Below are 25,402 nucleotides of genomic sequence, written 5' to 3'. Positions count from 1 at the left end.
AGCAGCTTCTGCTCTCCTGAATTCCATAAAATTATGGAATGGTTTGGGTTGGAAGTGACTTAAAGATCATCCAGTTCCAGCCCCCTGCCATGGGCAGGGACACCTCCCACTGTCCCAGGTTGCTTCAAGCCCCCTCCAACCTGTTCCTGAACACTCCAGAGATGGGGCATCCCTGGAACAATCTGAACAATCTCTTAAAGACATCAAAACATTAATGATCAAAATCTGGTCATGTAAAGGCATTATTCTTCATAAATGCAGGAGCACACTTGTGACAGCACCTTGTGCAGCTAAAAAGCTCAATGGGCAAATAATAACCTTTTCTTCAGGGCTACCCCGTCATAAAGGGTGACAATTATCAGCTGAACCTTGCACCATGATCACTGCTGGCTCTCTAAATGTCACCTCATCTTCAAGAGCCAGATTTCCAATAGCCAGAATTTTACAGCCAAGTAGTTTATCACTACAGAAGAGCAATTTCTAACACTCCTTCATGCAGGACTGACTTGGAAGATCTCTGGTCACATTTTTTTCTACATTCCTGCACTGTGTTAGTCAGGAGCTTATGGGGTTTCCTGTCATTTTTTCTGCTGTCACAACTCCAGCCAGTCTTCAGTCACAGGTTTTAACCTAAAGATAGGTATTATTTACTGTTCTGCTTTGATGCAGCCAGCCTCACATCAGGATCAAATAGGAATTTAGCCAGGCACAATCAAGCACAGTCAACATAACCCATCTGGGAAGGTAAAATTTTAAAAAATACCTTAAAGTAAGGAAGGCTAAAAACCATATCATGTCAAGGTATGGACATGTTTCAAAGTTTTTTAACCCATGTCACCTGGTGCTGTGCTTTTACACACTCCCTGAACCTTCACTGTGATGGCAAAACCGAGTGGCCCTTGATTTTCAACAACTCCTTAACATCAAGAGCTCTCTGAAGGATGCAAATTCCAGCATCCTGCAGCCCTAAGACATGCACACACTTGTCCCAGAAGGAGCCTGTGTGAATTTGGGCTCCCAGGGGGCTTGAAAAGAGATTGAAATCATGACTCCCAACAAAGAGGGCACTCCAAACCTGACCCCAGCTGCATCAGTCTCATGATTTACAAGCTGGTTGGGGTTGTTTGCATTCCTCAGGCACATACAGGGAGGGGTTTGTCTTCTCAGCTCTTGCAAAATCCAATTAACCAAGATCTGCAACCAGCTGCTTGGATACTGTGCTCACCACTTGCTTTCTCCGAGAACACAAACATCTCAGGTAACTTTTACAGCAAATGGCAGCTGTGTAAACCCAGGTTTACCATTTGCTCTGGAAAGTATTAACAACAGACTTGTGCCAACTAAATGAACACAAGGTATTTATTTAAAAGTTCAACAGATACCTTGTTATACAATTCAAATCCTGCAATAATCACAGGTTTCCATCAGAACTTCACTTCCATGGATATTAATGAAAAAAATCATCTTTGTGGAAAAAAATCAAGTAAGTAGACCTGTAAATTTTAGGGTTTTTTAATCCATACCTTGTATGCTACCAAAAGATTTTTAGAGAATCTTAAGATTGAATGAAAACCTAGCAGTTTAAAAATGCCCTTCTGCTGCTCTGTTCTTTATGTGCCTTTTCCCTCTTCCATATCCCTATTAAACATGCCAGATCCTCAGCCTTCAGTTCTTATGTACTTAATAAGGGATTCAAACATGCATTTATCCATGTTACTGAGTGGAAATAGGGATCTTAAATAAAGCCTGAGGATGCACAGTAAGGTCAGTTCAATATGGGCCAAGAGGGGAAAAAAAAAGGGTAATGGATAGATCCTGAGGAGTTAAAGATTCCCAGTTAGGGCTGCAAAGCAAAACTCAGCTTTCCAACTGTTTGGATCCTAAGGCACCTTGATAGTCAGGAGCCAGAGCATCTCAGTGAATAAAGGGAAATCTGAAAACTTTAAAGGGGAACTATTATAAATACTTTGCTTCCATCCCCCATACTCCTCCTTGCAAAGAATTTAATGTCAAATTAATTTAATTTCTATTAAATTTTAATACAAAACAGCCCTGAACAGAACTGAGCAGACGCCTGAAGAGGTTTTTATATTCATTTTATTTGCTGAGTTTGGATAGCATGCATCATTTTACAGCACCGGTAGACAAGTCAGTGAAGCACATTGCTCTCAGGAACTTGTACTGTGGAATGTCTCCAAAACCATCACCCTCCTCTCCCCCTCCACTGCAGTACATAACACTAGCTGAAGACAAGACAGACACACATCAGGGCAACTTCCTTATGGCTACAAATACTCATAGCAGCGCCTTTTAAAGGAGGGATTATTAATCAAGTCATTGCACTTGGGTCATTTATTGCTATAGCGAACAAAGGCCATTCAATAACAAACTCCTTTCATTTGTGCCTTTAACTGATTGTCTTGTTCTGTTCATCCTCTGCAAGCTCACACACAGGCACAGTTTCTGCACAGCAACCCCCTTCCAAGATTTGTTTCATGCTCTAATCACAGTGAAGAGCTTGTATAACAAAACTGGGTTCTCCATTAGGCTCAATTCTTGTTTTTCAGCACCTGCTTTACAGGCATGAATTCCAGGCAAGAGTTCAGTGTCTGACAAGAAGCACACAATTCCTCAATTCATTTGTGATGCACTTGGGCAATTCAAGGTTAAAAGCATTAAGAGTCAATCAGCTCACTAGCAATTTGACTAGCATGTGTTACTCAAAACCTGCATAGTGTATTGATCAGATTTCAATGAGATTTCATGAACTATTTGAATCAGTAATGGACAAACATTTCCCCAAATGACTTTCTGACTTCAGTATTTTATGACACATCAATTATGGAAGAATCCCACAGTGTGGGATTACTCTCAGGAAGTAACACTTCCATGTCCCTTGAACAAGTGACATACTAAATAATTACTATATTTATGACTACTTCCATGAAGAGAAGCTTAATTACTTTCTTTTATTGGTAAAGTTGTCAAATTATGTGGCATGTTTTTGTCTTTTAAGTTATAGCAGACCTAAAGGAGATGAGCTGATTAACCGAACTAATGAATTTTACTGGCTTTCTAAAGCTGTATGTTTTTTAATTCTTTAATCAGACAAACATAGCAATAAATACCATTGTCTCCCATCACTTTGCATATTATTTGTCTATTATACTGGTGCAAGTTTTGAGCCTAGGGTTAAAGATAATGGTAATCCACAAGATCTCAATTTCTTTTCCATAAAGTAATGACACCATGTTGGACATCAGTACAATGATGTCAAAGCAATTGTTCCAATCACTCATTAAAATACAAAGATGTTACTAAGTTTAGAGGTATGCAATATACTGAGAAAGTTTATGGCATAAATATATAAATATTGAGAGCTTTTGAGAGTATCAAAGTTCCAAAGGGATTTATTTGGAGATATATTATAAACAAAACCTGACTATTGTAAAAACAGATCAAGATGCATACTCGAACCACCAGTAAGACCAATGAAACAGAAGCACAGATGCTGTGACTTAAGGTTTCCTCTTCCATGCTTATACTGTAATATTTTAGGCACAACAGGTTGAGTTAAGACTGGACTCTCCCTTTGTTTCTGTATTCCTTGCATTTTGTGGCTTGTTAATTTTGTCATGATTACACAATTCAGTCTTAAATCCCTTTTTAATCCAGTAGTGCAAGTGACAAACCGTTCTGCTGAACTACTCAGATTAGATCATTCAATCTTTCTACAATGCATAGGAGTTTCACCTGCTTCATTGCACTAACAAATTCCTATCTCATTACTCAACTTATGAACAGCATAGGATTAATATTCTCACTGCAGACAGGCACAACAGCATAACCCTGGGTAGGACTGCCAAAATTATACAAATACCATATATTCCCTTTTGCATGTAGGGGAAAAGTAGTGACTACAATTAGAATACAGTTATTCCATCCCTTCCAACAGACTATTTTACAGATTAGTTGTAAAGACAGATCACCCTATTTATAGTATAGATCTCTTTAAAAATTAAGCTACAGGTATTCAATAAAAATCTATTAAGAATTCCCTCTCCTTTCTATACAGATTCAGTAGTATTTTCAAGCAAACCAAAAAAATAAGGTCTGCAATTCCAGCACAGTAAGAAATAAGGCCTCTTTTATATTGGCAAAAAAATTACACCATTACTCTTTTTTGTTTTCTTATCTCTCTGAATATAAGACTATATTCCTTTTTTTTAACTATATTTTTTTCTTTAAGACTGTAGAACACCAGCATCCATTATAATGAAATAAGAGTCAGTTCTCCTTGTGTTCAGCTTTGAATTCCTGGCGAGTTAAAAACATTTGAGTCCATAGCTGTCTCATGTAGACATCACTGCTTTCTTCAATTTTTCTACTTCAAGCTGAAAAAATGGACATTTTGAAAAGAAAGTCAGTATTAAAACAGCTATAAAGCCTTCAAAGCTTTCACCAAAGTTATAACCTTTACATTTCAAAGACACTTAAGTATTGCACCATAGAAGCATTTGACAGCTCAAAATTTACAGTAGATTTTGTACCACTCTATTGCTAAATGAACAGGAATTTAAAATAATTAAAAATCTGACTACAGTTCTGGTATAATATTTTTAAAATAAAAAATCTGTTTTATAAATCAGTTTATCTGCATAAACTCTCTCTGAAAAAATAAGTCAAAGCTTTATGGAATCACCTAACATATCCCCATGCTAAGAGTAACTTCCTAAAACAGCCTTTCATGCAAAACACTGCCTGGATTAATTTGTATTTCTTAAAATGAACAGAGGACACCTGGAGTTACATTCTCTTCATCTTCACTGCATATTTAAGGCATCTTCATAGATTGCTTTAGAGTCACATTAAAGAGTGACCCACCAAAAGTTTCTCTCATGTGTTTCAAGCAGCTTTGTAGCCAACAAGATGTACTACTTCACAAATAAAATGTCTTTTTGCACCAGACTGAAATAATTTCCTACAATGCATCCTATTAACTTCTTCATGGCATCACATTGCACTGCAGGTAGTGTTCTTCATCAGTAAATTAAAGAGTGGTGTTTATTCATGAGGAAATGTTTCAGATGCATTCTGTTCTTTGGCAAACCCCCCACACTTAATATTTAAACAATTCATCAAAAATTCAGAGAAGTTTACTTTTGCCCTGGTTTTCTTTTGATTACCTAAATTAAATAGGTCTTTCAGTCTTATACATGAAAAGTATTAACTGTTTCTCTTGGAACTTCTCCAGTTGGACATATTTCTAGCAAAGAGCAGAATCCAGCAATGCTAGACTGAACTCCTAGCCCAACCCTCACACTGATTGTTACAGATAATAATCCAGAAAAATAAAGCTGAAATTGGATCTTCCCTATACATCCAAATACCTCAGGAGACATTCATTCTGTCACAAAATAAAACAGCAACACAAAAAGAGACTGAACAGGCTTGGAAAGACTTTCCTGTGACATCAAGCCCCAGAATGAACCCTCCACACCCCTGATCTCCCCATGCTCTCCCAAAGTGATAACATTACCTCCAGACTGCTCCGCAACAGCTTCTCTTCCTCCAAATCCTTCCTTAGTTTTTCCAGTTCTCTCCTAGTTGTAGTAAAGATAGAAACAGAAATAAGGAGGGGGAAAAAGAAACTTCAAATTACTGAGGACAGGATGCACAGGCCTTGTTTAAGTTTTACAAGTGGGATTCAGAAAACAAGGCACATGCCCACCAGTGAATTGTTACTCGTCTGTTGGGCAAGTTTCCACCACCACTCAACACTTGTTACCTACTCTATTCACCTATCCTTAATTTTTAATCCAAATTTTATGGAGGCTACTTTAAAGTTTGTGCTGTTATTTAATATTTAAAGTTGAATTCAAGCTAAAATAACCTAAAATAACCTGGCTACTTCTACACAGAGAATAAATTACTTAGAATATCAAGCTCCTACCAGCCATGTCTATACTGCAAGTACTTGTGCACAGTGTTGCACAAGGCCTGCACATGTATTTATGTCACTACCACAAAAAATTAAAAACTTTTTCTTACAATGAAAGCACAAACTGTTTAAGAAATACTTTCAAAAAGATGTAATGGATGCAGGAGGGCAAAGTAAGAGGGGAAAAAATACATACAAATTCCAAAAATACTCTGACGTCAAATCTGTATGTATTTAGAACATTTGGCAAGATCATTTTCAATAGAAAATATCTGAATTCATGTATTAATATGTTATTAGCATAGAACATGTTTCAAAGTCTGGCATTGAAGACATTTATAAGATGTCTATATAACCCTGTGCAGATTGACAAAGGAAATATTTACCCATGCTCTTTCCTCAGTGCATCTACTAAACCCAATAAATCATTAATCTGAGTCCTGAGCTCTTCCACAGAATTTTTTTCATCATCTGCTTCTCCTTTAGGTTGGAGATCTCCAGGCAAAAAGTCGAGTATGACAGAACTTGGTCTCTGAGATGAAGGTGGAATCAATGGGCTGAATGCAGATGGCTAAAACATAAATCAGCAGAAAGGTAAGAAGTGACATCTTTATGAACTTAACATTTACAGAACACAGGTTGTACCAGAATGGGAACTAAAGTTCCCTTAATTTTCTAACTAAAAAGCAAAAAACAATGTCCAGTTTGAATGGATTACTGGAGTACATGAAATAGTTAATTTATACTTAATTAATACCTGCACTCCTCTATGCTTTAAAAAAAAAAAAACAACAAACTTTAATGGATCCCACTGGATCATTATAAACAAACTTTTGTGCACTTTGCTGATCTGCTCAGTTGTTCTGCCTGTCAGGAAACTGGAGGTTGAGCAGATATGGAACTTATTTGGGAAACACCTCCTGATACAACAGTTCTCATCAGAACTTATGCACTTAGTAAGTATAAATGAACTTTGATACAAAATTTTTTACTATGAACTTTAAACTACATGATTCAGCTCACTTGTACTTAAATATAAGCACTGACATTCAGATGGCTGCATGAACCTGTGCTGGAAATGAACAGAACACCAAACTGCCTAGTGGTACTCTGGCTCCTTGGTAGCATCATACCTTCTTTGTTTCAACTGGCTTTGGTTTGGCACTTTCTTCTTCTTTCTGCACCTTCAAAATTTTTTCTGGACTCACACTTTGACTTGCCTGGTAAACCATTCATAAGGAATGAAAAGGTTTTCAAAATTTAAAAAAAACCAAAAAACAACAAAACTTAAAAATCAATAAATTAAGTAAATAAAGTAAAAGGTTTCACATATTTCTAAAAATGCAATAGTGAAGAGGAAAACCATATAACTAAACTTAAATTGCTACACTAGCAAACTTGTCTGTCCCTAACAGTCAGAGCTTTCCTTCCCCACATTCAGCTGAACTTAAACACGAGAATCTTGGGCAGGATTTTCAAGTGTATTTGCAACACTTAAGTCTGTGACACTTTTGGGAGCCTGTAGGTGCTCCCACAAAACACAAATGGGCAGGAACTGTAGATGGCAACTAGCATGACTAACCATGTGACATCCAGTGACAAAAACTGATTTCAGGTACTTTGCTTCTCATTGTCTGCCAGCCTCACATTGGCACCAAGATCACAAACCCCACGTTACAGCAGCATTAGATTACAAATTTACAGTGGCCAATTGTCAAAGTCACTAAAGATGCTTCCAGATCTCTGTGTATGCACAAGACCCATTTCACCAGTGAGGCCAGAAGAGCTGAGCATTTCCTGCAGCAACACCCCATGCAACAGAAAGATTCCTTCAGCTGGAACACAGTTCCAGTTGCTTCTCTTTCATTCACTTCCCTGCTGGGAATGGATCTCCCTGTACACAAAACCTACAGGAACTGAACCCCTGCAGCATTTTGCTCTCAGATAAATAGCTTACAAGACTGTTCCCTAGAGCAGTTCTATTTCCTGGAAAGACAGTTTTTAGCTCCCTGCTAGGAGAACAGCCCCAAAATACTCACAGGACTACTGCTATTGAAACGGGAAGGCAGCCTCCTACCCGGCATCCTGGGCCGGCTGGCGGTCGGGTGGGACAGATTATCTGAGGTAGCTATGACATCATCAAAGCTTAACAGATCTACAAAAAGATGAAAACAGAGACCACCATCAAGACCAGAAGGTTTTGCTGTGTTCTTTTTATCACTTTTTTTTTTTTAAACTTGAGACACAAAAAAGGAATTAGCAGAATTCTTATTGTTTTGAGGATTTTCAGTGTATGCAACATATGAGGTGTCTGAAACAAATGCATGACTTTGATTATCTGGGAAACTGTATTTTCCCCCTTAAAAAAAAAAAAAAAAAAAAAAACCCCAGAGTTAATTCAACTAGGACTTTGTGTGAACAGAAGAAATGCTCCAGCAACATGGCAGCATCTACAGAAAATATATTTATTACTTTTTCCAAGAGCTACCACATTCAATACTTGAGACCATTTTTTTTTTTCACTGACCTTGCATGAAAAGCATGAAAATGCAAGTTTAGTGACTAGGACAAAAATAAAAGCAAAATGGTGAAGGACATACTGGTGTACTCCACCCAGTGGTGAAAGCCAACAAAACATTAACTGCACCTATGTCTGTGCAGGGTAGTTTTTTTCATGTTCAGTATCTAAAGATAATACACAACTTCATAAAGTCTTTAATAAAACACTTCAAAACTCCACTCTCATACTTTATTCAATCACACAGATCTCTTTGATCATTAGTCTCTTCATGCTCACACCTCTAGGTAAACTCCCAGATCAGCTTTACATCCTCTGGGAACAGGCAACTTCAGGAAAAAAAGTTGATAATATAGGAAGAACTGACCACAACTAATCTTTGTAACATAAGTATTTCACCTAAGTAACAACATGACTTAGCCTTTTCTTCACAAAAGTAAATATACTTACCTGGCAACAGATGTTTAGTGAGACTGAGTGGTGTTTTTTATTTAAGCATTGACATAAGACCACAGTTATTATATATCATTTACAACCCAAATTCATCACTTATTCTACAGACTGTAACTAAAATGCCACACAATATTCACTACAGGCACCATAAACAACACTCCAGATTTTGGGTTTGATTTTTTTTTTCATGACCTCTGATTCTTACTTGACATTATGATTTAGCAAATAGAACCTACAATATCTCTTTTCCTAGGTTTCCATTACAGCTCAGATAAGAAAAAAGCCTTGGATACACTGAGCCAGACCATTCATGCCCCTTCAGTGTCTGGATATCTTAAAATCATCTGATGAATGCAACTTTTATTCACACATTGTCAAAGCTAATTTATACCTGTAGGTACTGAGTTTTCCACTGAATGTTTTAATTAATTTAAATGTGTTCTCTGCATTAATATCCTTGAAAGCTTTAAAACATTCAGCTCCTTTGGACAGCCCTGATCAGACCTGCTTCATCACCCATTCCTTTATAGCACTGTTACCAATCAGTTTTGCTGCTTTTTACTTCTATTCAAGAGAATGCCAATGCAATCTTTTGCAAACATGCAATCACACCTGCAATTAAACAAGCAGGGGGAGAAAAAAACAAAAGAAGGAAGAAACAGAAGAGTGATGGATGGCAAGCAGCTGATGGAAAAGAGGGTGGGGAGAAATAAATGAGAAGGGATTTCTGCTCTACTCTGTGCCAGTATTTCACTTAATACACTGCAAGCAACAGTGACCATGGAGTCATCAACATGGTCTTTACTCAGTTATCAGTAGTCCCAGAGTGCCTCAGATTGGAAGGGACCTAAAAAAAAAAAATCATCCTGTTGATATTTTAAGCTTTTTTTTCCCCTCATCTTATTACTTTCTGGCTTTAAATGATCCTTTTGTCATTTCCACAGAAATGACAAATCATTTTGCAAGAAATGTAAGTAAGAAGTATAAATTTAGTTGCTATTATGATTTTAATGCCAGTACTGTCTCCAAACAGTAAACATCAGGAATATTAAGAATATTAAGAATACATTAAGAAAAATTTAAGTTTAAAAATAAAATTATAATATTTGATAAGGCTTGAAGACTGCTACAGTCCTGAACTGTGTACTGTTTAAATATAGATGGTGGGATGAAACAAAAGCCAAGGATTTTTTCCATATTTCTAAGAGCTTCTAAAGGAATTTGTAACACCTGAGAGAATTGCTCAACATTAAGATTTTGCCAGCAGATTCCAGCCAGAGGGAATTCTGACTGTACTTGAACTTCTGGTTTTACGTTTTCAATTTATTGCTTTGGTATAGGGAAGAAATTAAAACAGTTTGCTGGAGATTGGGGTTTGGGTTTTTTGGTGGTGGTGGTAGGTTGATTGGTTTTACTGCAGGCTTAGGGGGTTTATTTGATTGTTTTTCTTTAATTAAACAGCACTTCTTGTTATTTTAGAGAAAATTTAACCAGTAAACCATTAAACCAATAGAGATACTGATGAAGTCCACTGAAAGTTCACAGCCTACACCCATTTCAGTCAATAAAATTATTTATTAAATATGATTCTTACAGACAGCCTGTGAGCAATTGTTAAAGGAAATTCCATTATAGTGCCAAAAAAAGCAATGCCACACACCTGGAGATAATCTGGGTCAAAAAAGGGCTTTATGACTGAGCAAGAGCACCTTTCTAAGAAGATGAGCTAAGCCTAAAGTTACACAGGATAGACTACTAGAAATGTCTCTTCTACAAGTTTACCATGGACCCACCACAGAGCTGTTAGGAGCTTTGAGAGGTACAATTAATGAGAGGCTTTGTTAAGATTTGTGAATTCTTCAGGTGTATTCATAAGAGTTTGTCTTAAAAAGCTTTCACAAAAAGAAGCAAAGCTGAAGGGTGGCTGGGGTTTAAACACCCATGATACAAGTGGAATTTATCCAATATTTTAAAAGATAAGAACTCACATGAATCTGTGGAGTAAAAAGATGGTGTCCTTTCTCTTATTACTCATCTTGCTGAGATTTCCCCCAGAAAATTCAGGGGACAGCCATAAGCTATAAAATAGTTAAGTGCCCAAAAGCTTCATGATTGTGTTCTTTGTGTGTATAGAAAAATAAAGCCATTCAACCTACATACACCAGATGTGCTAAAGGTACTGAACACATTTCACTACAAACAAACAATAAGTTTGGGTTATCAATAACTCAACTATAATTTTTTTCTTGCCTTAGTCCCTACCAGTTCCTAATGGAAAAACCTACTTAAAGCAACTTCTTTAACAGCTAAGAAAAACAGGCATTCAAACAAACAAAAAACAAAAAAAAAAGATGCATTTTTAATAGAAACCCCAAAATTTTAGTACCAATAATTACAACTGAAAACCACACTCACGATGTTAAGAAGAGGATATGTGTATGGAATAAAGCATTTGGATTTCCTTAGAGATTGTTATCTTACCAAAATGGAGAAGGGTAGGGTAATTTCCTGACACGTAAGAAGGGAAACATGGCAAACAGGATAGGAAACAAAATCTGGAAAGAAAAGTCAAGGAGAGGAATGTCTAGAAAAAGATTCTGAACAAAAAAATTATTTTACAAAGCAGGAAAAAGAAACATTTGTAGAAGAAACAGAATTGCTTTACATGTTCAGCATGCCAGTATTACAGCTTTAGTCTTTTACAGTACTTGATGCTAACCAAACACAGAAACATTTATGCAATTTTTCAAATAAAACTTCAAGGAGTTATTTCTATGTGATCAATGTTTCTAAAAGGTTCTGATTATTTGCCCTTATCTGATGGCTGGTGACATAATTTTGGCATGAGTTGGGTTGGTTTTTTTCATTACAGTGTATTTAGAGCTTCTTATTACGATAAACTGAAAGTGGCTCAATCTGAAGTTCACTTCATGGTCAAACTAAGTTGCAGAAAGACAGGACATATATTTTTTTTTAAAGTTATTTCCTAAAAATTCATCTAGCTCTGGATCATAATCTGAAGAGGGGAGAAGAAATAAAAAAAAAAAGACTGGTAAAGCAGTTGCCAGCCCCAGCTGTCCATTTTCCCTCATCTTTTATTAATACCTATTCTAGTTATTTTAAGGTTCAACAGTCTTAAACATCATATAAGGACTCAATATATTTTTTATAGTTTTATATAGCCTTGCTGCACAGGGTATTATGTCTTTAGCAGCAGAGTATGTAGAGAATTAGAGCATGAAACTCATTACATTTTACTGGCAGGAGTTTGGATCAGTCCCTTTTCACAAGAGCAGTAGGAGTGACACTCAGATTGTTTTAAGGAAAGTCAGTTTGACAAAACAGGAATCTGAAACTTTCCTTCAATTGCAGCCTCCTGACCTTCTCATGTTGGAGACCCACATGAACTGCCTGAGCCTCCTTTGCTTGCTGTGCACCAAACAGAACTGAACAGACCTCACCCATCAGCCCATTGTGCACCCCTGTGCCCTGCCCCATCTAGATATTACAATCCTTAATTTCTCCATAAGCCTGTAAAAACCTATGTTAGAGAAAAAAAAAAAAAAAAAAAGTCACAGATTTTTTTTTTCTCAATCTGTGTAGAATTATTCTGTTTCTATCACAGAATATTCTAAGTTGTAGTATATACAAGAACATCTGACAGCACAAGTACTATGTTGCCACCCTGGTTCTTAAAGATGTCAAGGTAACTGAATGTAAAGAAAAAAAAAAAGAAAAAGATATTCCAGCTATTTTCATAGGGAGTTTTTCCTGGGGTTAAATGATACTATCCTATCCAGTAATACATCTAACACAACCCTACTGATAATCATAGAATGCCTTGGGTTGGAAGGGAACTTGGAGATGTTCACCTTTCACTATCTCAGGTGGCTTCAAGCCCCAACCAACCTGGCCTTGGACACTTCCCAGGATGGGGCAATCACAGCTTCTTTGGGAAACCTGTGCCTCACCACCCTCATATTAAAGAATTTCTTTTTCTACAATCTAATCTGAGTAGTAAAACTTCTGCATTCAAGACATACATGAATCAACCTTTACTCATATAAAGTATTCACACTTAAAAAGCATATTTTAACATGCTCAGTGAAAAAAAGTCAGGAGTATTCTTTTTATTCCTAAACTCTTTTAATGCATTGTTTTTATCATCCCAATGAATTTATTATACTTTGGACAACTATAATATCACAAATTGCCTTAAAAATAAATATATTTATAGTATTTTTAAATTTATCACTACTAAAATATCTTCTGAGACAAAAAGTTGCATTTGAGAAATGCAACATGAACACTGCAGGTATAATTCACTACAGCTTTTTCTGAAGTGCATACTCATAAAATATAAATAATTTAAGAGTTTAGAAAAATATGCTCACAGCAGCTGATCTCTGCCTAAGTGACACCCAGAGGTCTGGTATCAGATGCACTGTTAGTCAAGGGCTAATGCTACCAATACAGTAATTCAGAGATTCTGATCATTAAATGTGGGTGCTTTAACCACTATCAAGGGTTTTACTAGATATGTTTAGAATTAAGGAGATGCCAGGTTTGGTTCAAGGTGCTTTAAGCAAAGCCATAAGCATGCTATTCAAATGTAAAATGCTCCATGCTTTCTTAAGGTATGATAAAGTCAAAATCTAGAGTAGCTCTGAATTAAATCACAGGAGGCTGAAGGTAATGGCATGACTAAGAATTCTGAAGTTAGCTAGAAAAGCAAAGCTATCTGAACTGCAAGAGCAGAACAAACTGAACCAGCCATTAAGAAAACAACTTCAAAAAAACTCAAGATGAAAGAGGCAGCAAAAAAACCCAAGCTTTTAAATTAAAAGAACCATCCATTATCTCTGTCTCCCTTCCTGCCCACTGTCAAAACCCAGAGCTCAGCAGCAACCTGCAAATACCCTGCTGACATCTGCTCATCCCCTCCTGATTCTTACCTTCAGCTGCCTACAGCACTTCTGAAAAACACATAAATGCACTCTGTGGCATTTTGAGCAAATCTCTCAAAAAGCTTATTCCAATCCTGTAAAACACAGCAATCCAAACAGAAAGGCCCAAAAGAGCATTTCTTTTCTTACCTGATTCTTTAGAGCTCTTTACCACAAGTGAATCTACCTCTACTGATTTTGGTCGGAGTGGCAATGGTTCAGAGTCTAACTTTGGTTTTGCTACTGGCTCAATTTCAGATTTTGGTCGAAGAGTAACAACTTCTCCATTAGTTCTGTGGCAAGAAAAAAAAAGACAAAACATATCTAGTCAAGAGGTGAAATAATTTAAAAAGGAAATGCATAAAGAAGTAGAAGCAAACTGAAAAATTACAGCAGATTTTATCACTTTCTAAAGTCTTGTTTTAAAATCAAGGCTTCTGGAGATCAATTCTACTCCTATGAAATGCAATGCTTCTGTTCCTCTTATAGAGTAGTCAGATGTGCACAAAACCCATGTGAAAATAATCCAGAACTTTTACTATAGGACACACTTTGGCATTTCAGTCCAAAATATTACACCTCCAATGACAGGTGAGTTGAGTAACATTTTCACTAAATAATTCCTGAAATAATTCAGAAACTGACTCCTTGACATTAAATAAATCTTCCTTACAAGAAAAAAGGCTGACAAGAACAAGTTATTTCTTGCTGGATATGGAAAAAGCAACCATTCCTTCCATATCTGCTCACATCATTCACAGACAAAAAAAAAAAAAAAAAAAAATCTCCAAGAAGAACAATGAAAAAATCTGAAGTACTAAAACCCTCCACCAAAATAAAGAATAGGCAACATCTTCCTTTACAATTCTTGTCATCACAAACCCATTCTGACCAGGCCTGATCACATAGTTGGCCTGTACATGCCAAATATAAACTGTGCTACTTTGACTAATTTACCTCCCAAAGTCTGTTTTCTTGCAGTAGAAAAAGAGTCAGCAGCTTGATCTTCCTAACACAATGTTAAAAACTTTCAGACATTAAAGGTTTCAATTATTAAAGGCCCACAGTTTACTACAGGCCTCTATTTAACTGCACATGTGCACCCCTTTAGAGCAACAATTATTTTCTAAGCTGGAAAAGAATATGACTTGTGGTTTTAAAAAAATAATCTTTACTTGGGAAAGCCTCCAAAATACCAAGTGAATATAAGACAATTCTATACTGAAAAGTTATTTAAGGTGTAAGCTCTTTGATGTAGCAGCTGTCTGCTTTATTTGCTCAAGGCCAGATGTATCACAACCTCACTTTCTCATGGTTCTTTTAAGGCAACTGAACATCCCAAAGGAACAGTTACCAGTCAGTTGTTGGTTTACACTTCTTTAGGGTAAGGGCCTAGCAACTACTGTGATGGAGAAAAAAGGAAAATTGTATGTGTGGGAGATTGTATGGATTCAAAATTCATTAAAGTTTGAAACTCATGAGGAAAAAAATGTAAGTGTATGTAGAAGCATTTGTCCCTATTTATCCAGTAAATCAAGTGAGAAGGCTCAAGAGTGGAGAATCTGAATGTGTTTCTGTAGCAAGTGTTTGTTTTCCCAGAAGCAAACATAAGCCACAGTGAGTACCTTTAGCACAGGAAGCTGTGCCCAGTTCTTCCCTTCCATCTATCTTACCCTGTACAAAGTGCTCAAGCCTTGAACACTGAGCTCAAATTTTCAGGGTTTTCTTCTACACAGTAATAATTCTCAAGGGCCATGTCCACATTCTCTTACTCTTACTGTAGGTACAGCAGCTCCCAGATGAGCAATTTCATCTGCCCCATGGTCAGTTATGCTCTAATACTGACTCTGAGATGGATTCAATGTCTCAAGGATTTGAAAGGTCTAAGTTCACATTGACAGAGACTTGGAGAACCAAGACACTGGGAGGTGCAATGCAAAACTTATTCTTGCATCCTTTTCACCCTTAAAGCACACATTTCTTCCCAATTCATCCATGAATGAAGATCAAACAACAAATTGAATATTCTTGGTGGCTGCAGTTTAAGTGACACTGACTTGGATGCAGATGATGGCAAACCAGGTTTGTCTGGACGTTTTGGGTGCAGGAGCCCTGCTCTCAGTAAGCTGTTGGTCTTGCTTGGAGGAATGGGCTTCTTGGGAGGGACTTGAGGAGCTTGTGGCTTCAAAGGCTTCTGATCCAAAGCTCCTTTTTCATCTGACAAAGGAAATCACATTTTAAAAACCCCATGTCGTTTAGAATTCTTACACTACTAATCAATTAGAAAGCACCTGCTGTCAGAAATGCCTTCTCTGAAGATCAAAATGAAAAATAGATAGGTAAGTGTCTTAAATAACTCCTTATCAAAATAAACAAACTACTTACTGAGCTCAAAAGCTTTATCTTAGAGTAAGACAAACTTTCCTACTGACATGAAACAGTAGTAATAAATTATGGAGTCACATTATTGCACTGGAAATGACAGTTAAAACCAAAAGAATCTTTGTGCTGCTTTGTCTTTTCTACAAATTCATTTGATTTCCTTTTAAAGAGGTAAGGTTTTTTTATTTTTTTGTAACTAGACTTCTTACACACACAAGCAGCATAATTTATGTATGGAATAGGGGGAGAGAAATGAGTTATCTGAATAGCTGAATTTATCTAAAGTATACCTTCCTACAAAGAGATAGAAATTAGGTATGGATAAAAAAAAAATAATCATGTATTTGTCCACTGTCTGCATAACCTAACTGAACCCAGTCTAGAGAAGCTGACATACAGCATAGGGACACTGAAAAATTCAAGCTGCTTTACAAGCAATATATTGTTGAATAAGTTTCAACCCATGTGTCCTACCCTGATGGACAGCCAGAGCAAACCTTCTACTTCTCCCTGTAAAACTGTGCCACAGTTCAGTATACACATAGTACTGAGTAATTTTAAAAATAATTGTTAAGTTATAGCAAGGGGTTACAGTTCTTTATAGTTACTGCCTTTATAGGGCAGTGAATCAGTAAAATGGAATGGGGAGAGTGACCTTCAGCTTTGATCCCCTCCTTTGCTTTTAACCAAGTATTGATCTGGTGTAAAGTGTGTACATATGCTATGGATCTGGGAGCAGGGCTGGGTATTTGCTTCAGCTCCATGCCAGCAAAGTGCCTGAACTGCCAGGTCAAGGACTGATTTCCTTTGGACAAGTCCTGCAGCCACTGAGCATCCCTCCAACCCTAAAACAGGAATATTGGGAAGCAAACAGATGCTAGAGATAGTTCTATCAAAATCATTGCTCAGGGGCAGAATTGTCTTCCCACTTTGGGACACCTGAGCATCAGGAGGAGACATGAGCAAAAGAACAAGCTGGTTGCCATCTCAGTCTCCCTCAGCTAACAGTGCAGGATGCTGAGCAGTGGGAGGATCTGCCACACGGTGGGGCTGCCTGCCCTGTGTAAAGCAGGATGCTGAAGCAGCACCAGCCACTGCTGCCTCCCCACCCAACACACAACACAGCCAGTTTCCATCACCCAACCAGCCAGCACTGACTGCACATCAACTGGATTTATTGATCCTTTGCTGACCACAGGATGAGAATTGCCCCTTTTGCTTTTAAAAATGAGTGAGTTCATAAACAGGGCAGAAAACAATGCTGTCATCAAACCCTGCTCCTGAACTCTCATCTGTCAGTTCTCCCTTCTAATACTCCCATTCAAAACCTGAATATAAAAAATGTTTATAGCTAAGTGGAATAAGTTAATACCAAGGCCAAGGTTCACCATGAGCACAGAAACTGGGCATTTCTGCTGGACAAAATGACATGTCTTTTTTGGATTTTGCTCCTCAATGAACAAGAGTGCTGGATAAAAATGAATAGTTTAGTAATGAAAATCAGAGATACAAATCTCAAGACATTTACACTGGAAAAAAATTTCTACACAACACCATAAAGTGTCTTTCACTATAAATACAGAAATACTCATAGAAACTCTACTTTTTCCTTTTAGATCAGTTTTGGATTGCAAATAAAGGCAGACTTATTAGTCTCTCAACAGGCATAAAAATGACATGGTTTGATAGTTTCTGATTAGAACTGCTCAATTAATTTTTTTTTTTCTGAGAACTAGTTTACAGAACAATTTCATTCTAAATGGGTTTAATTACTGGTATTAACAGGGTTATTTTTCCACAAGTACAACTGCTCTGATAAATGGGCGTATCTTCCAGTAAAACTCTAGTGCTTATCTAAAAAAGGAATTTTTATGACCTGGTCTGCAACTGAACACATGACAAATTTTTCCTTCTGCATTTCCTGTAGCTCAGTAAAGAAAAGTTCTTTACCTTATGCAATTTTGTAGCTTTCACATTCCTATGTTTTTTTGGACGGTGTCACTCAATATTTTTTCCTATATTCCTCCATGAACAGGGAGCTCAACTATGCAAAGATTAACACTATAGTCCAAACAGAAGCATTTAAAATTAAACTTCCTTCAGTTTAGAAGAATTTTAAAAAGAGCCAGGTGATAAACATTTCTGGAATCATACATACATCTCATTTCACACCTGAATACACCACTCCAACAGATAAAAGTTACTTGTTTGCTCACATGCAGAACAAATAGAGCTGACTTTAACAAGTATTTTTCATATTCAATAACTGAGAAGGTACTTTGTTAAAATGGGGGTAATAAAAACTGCCCAAGGAAGCCAAGAAACCCATCAGCAGCCTCACTGGTAGAAATGCTGGTCAGCCACAGTTCACCATTCACAGGACAGAGTGGTTTTGTAATTTAGTTAAGCTGCAGGAACATCAGGATTTCTTCTGCAAGGCCCAACCTTATTTAAGGTTGTTTAAGCATCTCACTTTCAAACATAATCAAACATTTTCACTTGGCAAGTTTTTCAAACAAGAAGCCTTTTAGAATCTGTTTGAGTAACAATAGCAGCTTTGCCTCTGGAAATAAATGTCCTTTCAATTTGAAGAATAAAGCAGTAAATGTCTCCAAATTCAGTGGAACATGAAAATATGGAATACAGCAAGAATTAACAGGACAAGAAATATCTATTTCTAAGTATTATAACTGCAACATCTATCTAAGGAGTCTTGTACCTGCTCTGTGTAACTCTTTCAAAATACTTTTGATCAGGCTGATTTTTGCAGCAGTTAACCTTTCCCTTTCTAATAACTTACCACTGCAGCTAAAAACTGCAGCCACTCTCACAGAACAACCCTTCATTAATTTATAGCAACTATGTCACTGTGCAGTGCAATTACCAATGTTCAGAATGAAATGTAGCAACAGAAATAAAGATTTCAATAGTTTAGCAGTTCCTCTAAACACTCCAAAGATATTTCTGTAACATCTCACACATGAAAGCTTTAGTAGAAGGTATCAAGGAAGTTTGTATGATGGCTCCTGAACAGGGAGCCTATTGGCAGAGCAGCCAAGTCACCACAGAGAAAATTTTCCTTACCTTTTTCTTCAGACCTCAAAGGAAGGAATCTCTTCTCTCCAGTTGGCAATTCAGGTCTTGCAGCTGAATGCAAAAGCAAACCATAGACATTTCTCAAAGAGCTTTAATTATCTTGGTCACTAACTAAAAATAAAATTCATGCCAAGTTGTGTCTTCTCTTTTGCAAGGAATGTAATACCATTTATAAACACTCACTTAAGCCCAGAAAATGGCAAGCCACTGTTAAAATGTTCCCAAAGCAGGCTCCATCATAATTTAAAAAATACACAGCAGCAGCAAAATGTACAAAGTATGAGAAGTAACCTCAAAGAGTGACTATGGCTGCATTATTAAGAAATAAGAAGCTACTTCTAAATTTTATTTTGAAGTCATGCACTGCTTCCGAAATTTAGCATTTTCTTAGACCATACTACATACCTGGACTTTTAACTGGAGGTGGAGGTTTCTTTGGCCTCTGCAAAATGAAGGGGAGAAAAACCAAAGTCAAGCAAGCAAGCAGCAGATATTCTCTGTATCCAAGGCAGCCTGATTTGTGTATTGTTTTGCATACTGTAACGTGGAGCTTGTTTACCAGCTGATTTCCAAGTATTTCATAAAGGAGGCAATCAATTCAGACAGGAAAAACAAAGACCTGGAATAATTCCTCTGATATCTCCCAGACAACCAGTTATAAAAATTCAGGACCAAAATTCAGGTCTGTTCAAATGAAATCAGTGCTTCAGCAATATGCATAAACACAGGAAAAACAAAAAAAAAAAACTGAAAGCCAATAATTTAACCTTTTTTAGTCCAAAGAATTGCTCTGATCACATATTTTAATTTCAATACGTAAATCTCAATCTTAGTGTCAGTATAAATGCCAGTTTAAAAGAGTAACCAGGTAATTTTTTGAGCCAAAAATGTTCACTCTCACTAAAAACAGACTTCTAAATTAAGTATCAGATGACTGGCTTCAATTAATTGACTTTCAAAGTACAAGTGTAAGACAAAACAAATAAATGCTGGCAGCTGGTCTCAAAGACTGCAGTTACAAGAAAAACATTGATTTGAGCTTCCTTATTATGTTTAAGTGGGAGAAACAGGACAAACTACACCAGCCATTAAAAATGTACAAATCATCACAAAGTATCACAATGCAGCAGTTTGCACATTGAAATTGCTATTTTGAAACACTCATTCATCACTTTCTGATACACTTGAAGTTGAATCTCTCTCCTGCCAAAAGGAGACTGGCATCTCAGGAGAGATCTGAAACACTCATCCTCACAATGTGATTCATTAAATTGCTTTACAAGAGGGGCTTTTCTGGTTGTACTGTGGACAAGATTCCCTGATAAAATGACACAAAAACCTACAAAACCACTTGTTCTTCACACAGCTACTACTGAAACTATACAGGCTCAGTCTAACACAGCCCTGCCAAAAATGCCTCTCAGTGGGTATTTTTAAAACTGTTGCTATGGATGGATTTCACTTCTGTGCCCCTACAGCTATTGAATAAACTCTTTTTAATGCAGCAAGATTTTATTCTAACATGTGAAATGTAATTAAGCAAGGAGAAGAGCCCATATACAATTTCTTTCTCTCGTTTCAGAGGGCACAAAAGCAAGTGAACCTGAGAAACAAGATTCTATTTTCTTTCTTCCCAAAAAAAGTACCTACATTATCCAGCTGTGCAGCATTGCTGCCCACACCAAAAACAATTAAACAGAGTTCAGCATCAGCTTGCCATTATACAGTTCTGCTCTGTGCTTTCATGAAGTCAGTATCAAATAGCTGATTATGATCACCAGCCACCCAATGCCTTGAACCTCAAAGCTGCTCAGTGCAAGATGAATCCCTGTGCTGAGACACTGCACACAAAGCAGAATAAAGGATCAAAGCAGGGAAATGCTGTTTAGGGTAAAAGAATGGTTTTTCCTCCCTCTCTGAAGGAAACAACTCTGTATTGTCAAACAGCAACACTACCTAGCCTTTCTTCTTGTATTTTATGGCATTTATGCTGCCCTGCACAGCTGAGAATCCATCCAAAAAGAAAATTCTAACTGGGGGTAGGTAGGTTTCTGTGGATGTGATGCAATTCATGATGAATGATAAATTTATAACTCCTGATTTGGAGCTGAATCCATTTCACCTGGGCTTGATGTACATTTGGGAATTAACACAACCATCTTCGCTAACATTTGTCAAAAATGTGACAGAACCAAAACATCACACTAATCTCAACAAAAAAAATTGTAATACAAGGACCAAAATTTTAAGATTATTGAGTACCATGGGAAAACATGAATCACTGAAAGTCAGTAAACAAGATGGTGAAAAAATATTTTTAAATCCCACCCAAAAAATATCCTTCATATATTGCAGCCTACTGCAAGTTTTGACACAGAAAAATCCCAGTCAGGCCTAGAGGGGTCACTCAGCACTTTGTAATTAGTTACTGAAGGACTTGAGATGGAAAAAACAACAGCTTATCTCCTTCCTAAAGAGTAAGGGTTTAATTCAGTAACCAGCAGCATTTAACACCATGCTACCAGAACTACACTCTTTTCTAAATGATCTGACCACCCTCACTAGAGTTTATCTCAAAAAACACACCTCACTTTAGTATTTATGGACACATTAAACACAAAGATTAACCTTTTCATCTTTCTTCTTTTATACAACTAGGTCAAGATGAAGTTAAAAGTGCCACAATTGTAATATTTTAAGCAGCATAATGTGCTGGGACTTCTTTAATTCTCTGCATTTTCATCAACAGTTTTTTGTGATACTCAACAACAGGTGTAAGAACTTACAGGGAAGTCTTTATCAGACTCTTGTATTTGAACAGCAAAGTTATCAGGGAAGACTCCTTCTTTACCATTGAGTTCTCCTCTCCACCAGCCTGGCTCTCCAGTGTCCTAAAACAAACAAAAGGTCATTCCAACCAATATTTACTTCTCCCCCAGAACAGAAACAGTTACACAACAACTTTTTCCCTTTTACACGCAACATAAAGCAATTGTTTGCCTGAAACTGGCCAACTTAACAAGGGGAAACATCTACAGATCAGATCACATTTGGTCAGGTTTTGTTGATTTTCCAAAATGCAGGATGAAATTATATTACATCACATAAGATAAGGGTATAAGGATAAGATCTCCAAAGGGAAGGAAAGTATACAAACCCAGTTAAGACCTAACACACAACATCTGATCTTTCCAGCTTCCTTGACCAACAAGTTATTCTGTAAATATTTCAAGTGTTATTGGCATGATGCACAATTCTACTAAATAAAAGTGATTCTGATGTGATGGATCAGCTCCACTGGTCTGAAAGGGTAAAGAAGCAGAATATACCCCACTGAGAGAAAAAAATAACCATACTATGACAAAAGAAAATAAAATATTGGATAATTAATTCAATGGCAGAAAAATCCATTACATGATTTTACTGGATCAAGGCCATTGTCCATAACAGAATACATGATGTTAGACTTTACCAGCATAAATAACAGCTTTCCTCTCTACCTCCAATCCAAAAAAAGCCTCACAGAAACCTACGATGGTTTGGTTGGAAGGGACCTGAAAGATCATCCAGTTTAAAGCCCCTGCCATGGGCAGGGATGCCACTCAGACTGGACTACTCTTCTTAGATCCACTTTGGACCAGTGTGTGATTGGAGTAAATTGGTTTATAAAGACAGAGAGGCAAGAGATTGAGTGGAGATGGAGCAAGGGTTGCTGTGTTTACAAAAGGGCCTTCCATAACTACTCTTTCCTACTGTACTTACAATCAAGGATGCTCATAATATCTATAATTTAATTGCATACAATTAAAATCTTAATAAAGAAAAATGTGTTATGCTTTCTTCTGCAACTGAGAGAAAGTTGAAGATGAAACTTCCCACTTTTTTAGGGAAGTCATTATTCCTTAATATAGCAAGCATATAAACAAAAGACTGCAGAATAGTGCAGGGAAATAATGTATGGGTAGGTTTATTTCCTGTTTAGAACCATCTCTACAACAAAGAAATCTATAAAAGGTGCTTTCAGAATTCAACATAAATGAGAACCTACAATTAAATAGTCATGTTTCTCTTATAGACAGGAAGTATCACTAATTTCTGTCTGGTTATTCTGAATCACCAGAGAAAAATAACTGGTTTTGAAGGTAAAGGGGCTGTTTGCAAAGCTTTTCCCATTTCCTCACTGAAAAGGCATTTGGTACTGAGTGTACACAGATCCCATCAACCTCTGAGGACCCAAAGATAACATCCTACTCTGGAACCACCTTTAAAATCACTTGTACCAAATCCACCAAGCACAGAGCTCACTCTCACATGAGAGAAATCAGTCTACAGGAATATCTGCTCCAACAGACCCTCCTGGCTCTCAATTCATACATGACCTCCCTGCACAGAATTCACCAAAGCCATACACATGGCCACAGCAGACCAGACTTTCTTACCTTACTGATTATTTGAATGATCTCGCCTTCCTTAAAGCTGAGCTCATCATTTGAGCCATCATAGGAAAATATTGTCCTGCAATATTCCTTGGCTGGAACAGAAAAGTACAATTAATCTGGATACCATAGGTAGTAACATTTATTGTAACAGCTCAGTTATTCTGAGAGCTGAGAAAACCACATATAACTTTCCTTCTAGACCAGCCACCTGAGACTGCTTTATGATGCTCAAATCACAGGAAAAAGAAAATTATATATTTATTGAGCAAAGGAAATAAATATATCTTTGAGAAGTTGGAGGTATAAGCCCCAAAACATTTTTTCACAACAGCAAATTAATTCAAGCCCTCTGATTTCAGAGGGAAAGAAGAAGCATTAGAAGTGTGACAGTTAAAATTGTAATGCCCTAACTCCTCCATAGCATTTATATATTCAATTTTGAGCTACTTTACATAAAAATGGTTTCAAGGTTATTAGAGTTTATATGTATTTTCTCAAAATTAATCTAAATTTCAAATTTGCAATCCTAATTAAATACAGGCAGCTGTTTTCAAGTGACATCCTTTATTAACATGAACAACTACAGAAATTTCAAGCAGCAGACTTCAGAAATTGTGCAGTGAAACCAAGCAACTGAAGCAAAGTCATTCTTTGGCTAAGCACCTGAAACCAGAGCTCATGTGAGCCAGCAACTCAGCCACAGCCTCTTCTGCAAAAGCAGAAAGAATAATTCTTTTCTTTCCATTTGGTACAGTTCAAAACTAATCCATTTAAAATTGTGGTAACAATTGAAAAAGCAAGAGGATTTGTTTTCCTTTCCCACACTGGCACAAAAACAACCATGAGAAAGGCCAAAATACATAAACAGACTTTTTAAAATAATTGAGCAGATAAAAAGGTTGAATTTCTGTATCTGACACACCAAGAAAGAGGAAGAAAACAAAGAGGGTTCTTTAGGTGCTGCCATAACCTATCAGGTGTTTGGCACTGACACCACAATGAGCAGCTGCTTCATCCTCCAGTTAGAGCAGCACACCAAGTCAGAACCACAGAACCATCTGCAGCTCTTAATGACAGCCTTTGCTGGGTGGTAAGAGAATAAATCAGTTGCAGTCAAACCTTTTTGCTGCTGTTGTATTTTATTTAATCAAGATACACATCTTAAGTTTAAAAATGCACAAATTGTATTCACAAATCAAAACCAGTGATAACCACTATGTTAAAATGCCAAGTATGCCCAGGTTCAAGAGATAATACTAGAGATATATGTATGTGTGTTCATAGATATGTAACCACATGAGCAATCTTAGGCACAAGAACTTGTATTATTTTCATGTCTTACCTAGTAATCAAAAATGTTCAGCCACAGCCTGATAACATTGTGGTTTATGAGGAATTACAGAAATGTAAGAACCATGTCAAAGAGATGAATATTTAAATTGAGGTCCAAAGCCCAAAATTCACATTGACTCTAAAATAATTCAACAGGTACACTACAAACATCTACCAAATTTGAGGATTTTATCAGTAGTCATGAGTGACTGTAACATTTCACTACATCCTGATCCTGTGAAAATACATGTATTTCCTTACTGCTGGGGAGTTGGTCAGTATAATCCAGTATCTC

At 36.9% G+C, this 25,402-nt stretch overlaps 1 protein-coding gene across 1 annotated transcript in view; it reads right to left on the bottom strand.

The window, feature by feature from the left end:
• Positions 1-2,079: 2,079 nt before the first annotated feature.
• CD2AP (CD2 associated protein) overlaps positions 2,080-25,402 on the bottom strand; it is a 75,014-nt gene continuing 51,691 nt past the window's right edge. The window contains exons 8-18 of the mRNA XM_079298435.1: positions 23,776-23,867; positions 22,123-22,227; positions 19,742-19,778; positions 19,325-19,387; positions 15,916-16,075; positions 14,009-14,151; positions 7,981-8,096; positions 7,075-7,161; positions 6,328-6,512; positions 5,540-5,603; positions 2,080-4,394 (exon numbers count right to left, since the gene is read on the bottom strand). Of these exons, the coding sequence (XP_079154561.1) occupies positions 4,353-4,394; positions 5,540-5,603; positions 6,328-6,512; positions 7,075-7,161; positions 7,981-8,096; positions 14,009-14,151; positions 15,916-16,075; positions 19,325-19,387; positions 19,742-19,778; positions 22,123-22,227; positions 23,776-23,867 (1,094 nt within the window). The 3' untranslated portion in view covers positions 2,080-4,352. The remainder of the gene's footprint in view (positions 4,395-5,539; positions 5,604-6,327; positions 6,513-7,074; positions 7,162-7,980; positions 8,097-14,008; positions 14,152-15,915; positions 16,076-19,324; positions 19,388-19,741; positions 19,779-22,122; positions 22,228-23,775; positions 23,868-25,402) is intronic.

This window comes from Erithacus rubecula (genome assembly GCF_903797595.1).
Source record: "Erithacus rubecula genome assembly, chromosome: 2".
Classification (NCBI taxonomy): Eukaryota; Metazoa; Chordata; class Aves; order Passeriformes; family Muscicapidae; genus Erithacus; species Erithacus rubecula.
This window is presented reverse-complemented; position numbering and strand designations above follow the sequence as displayed.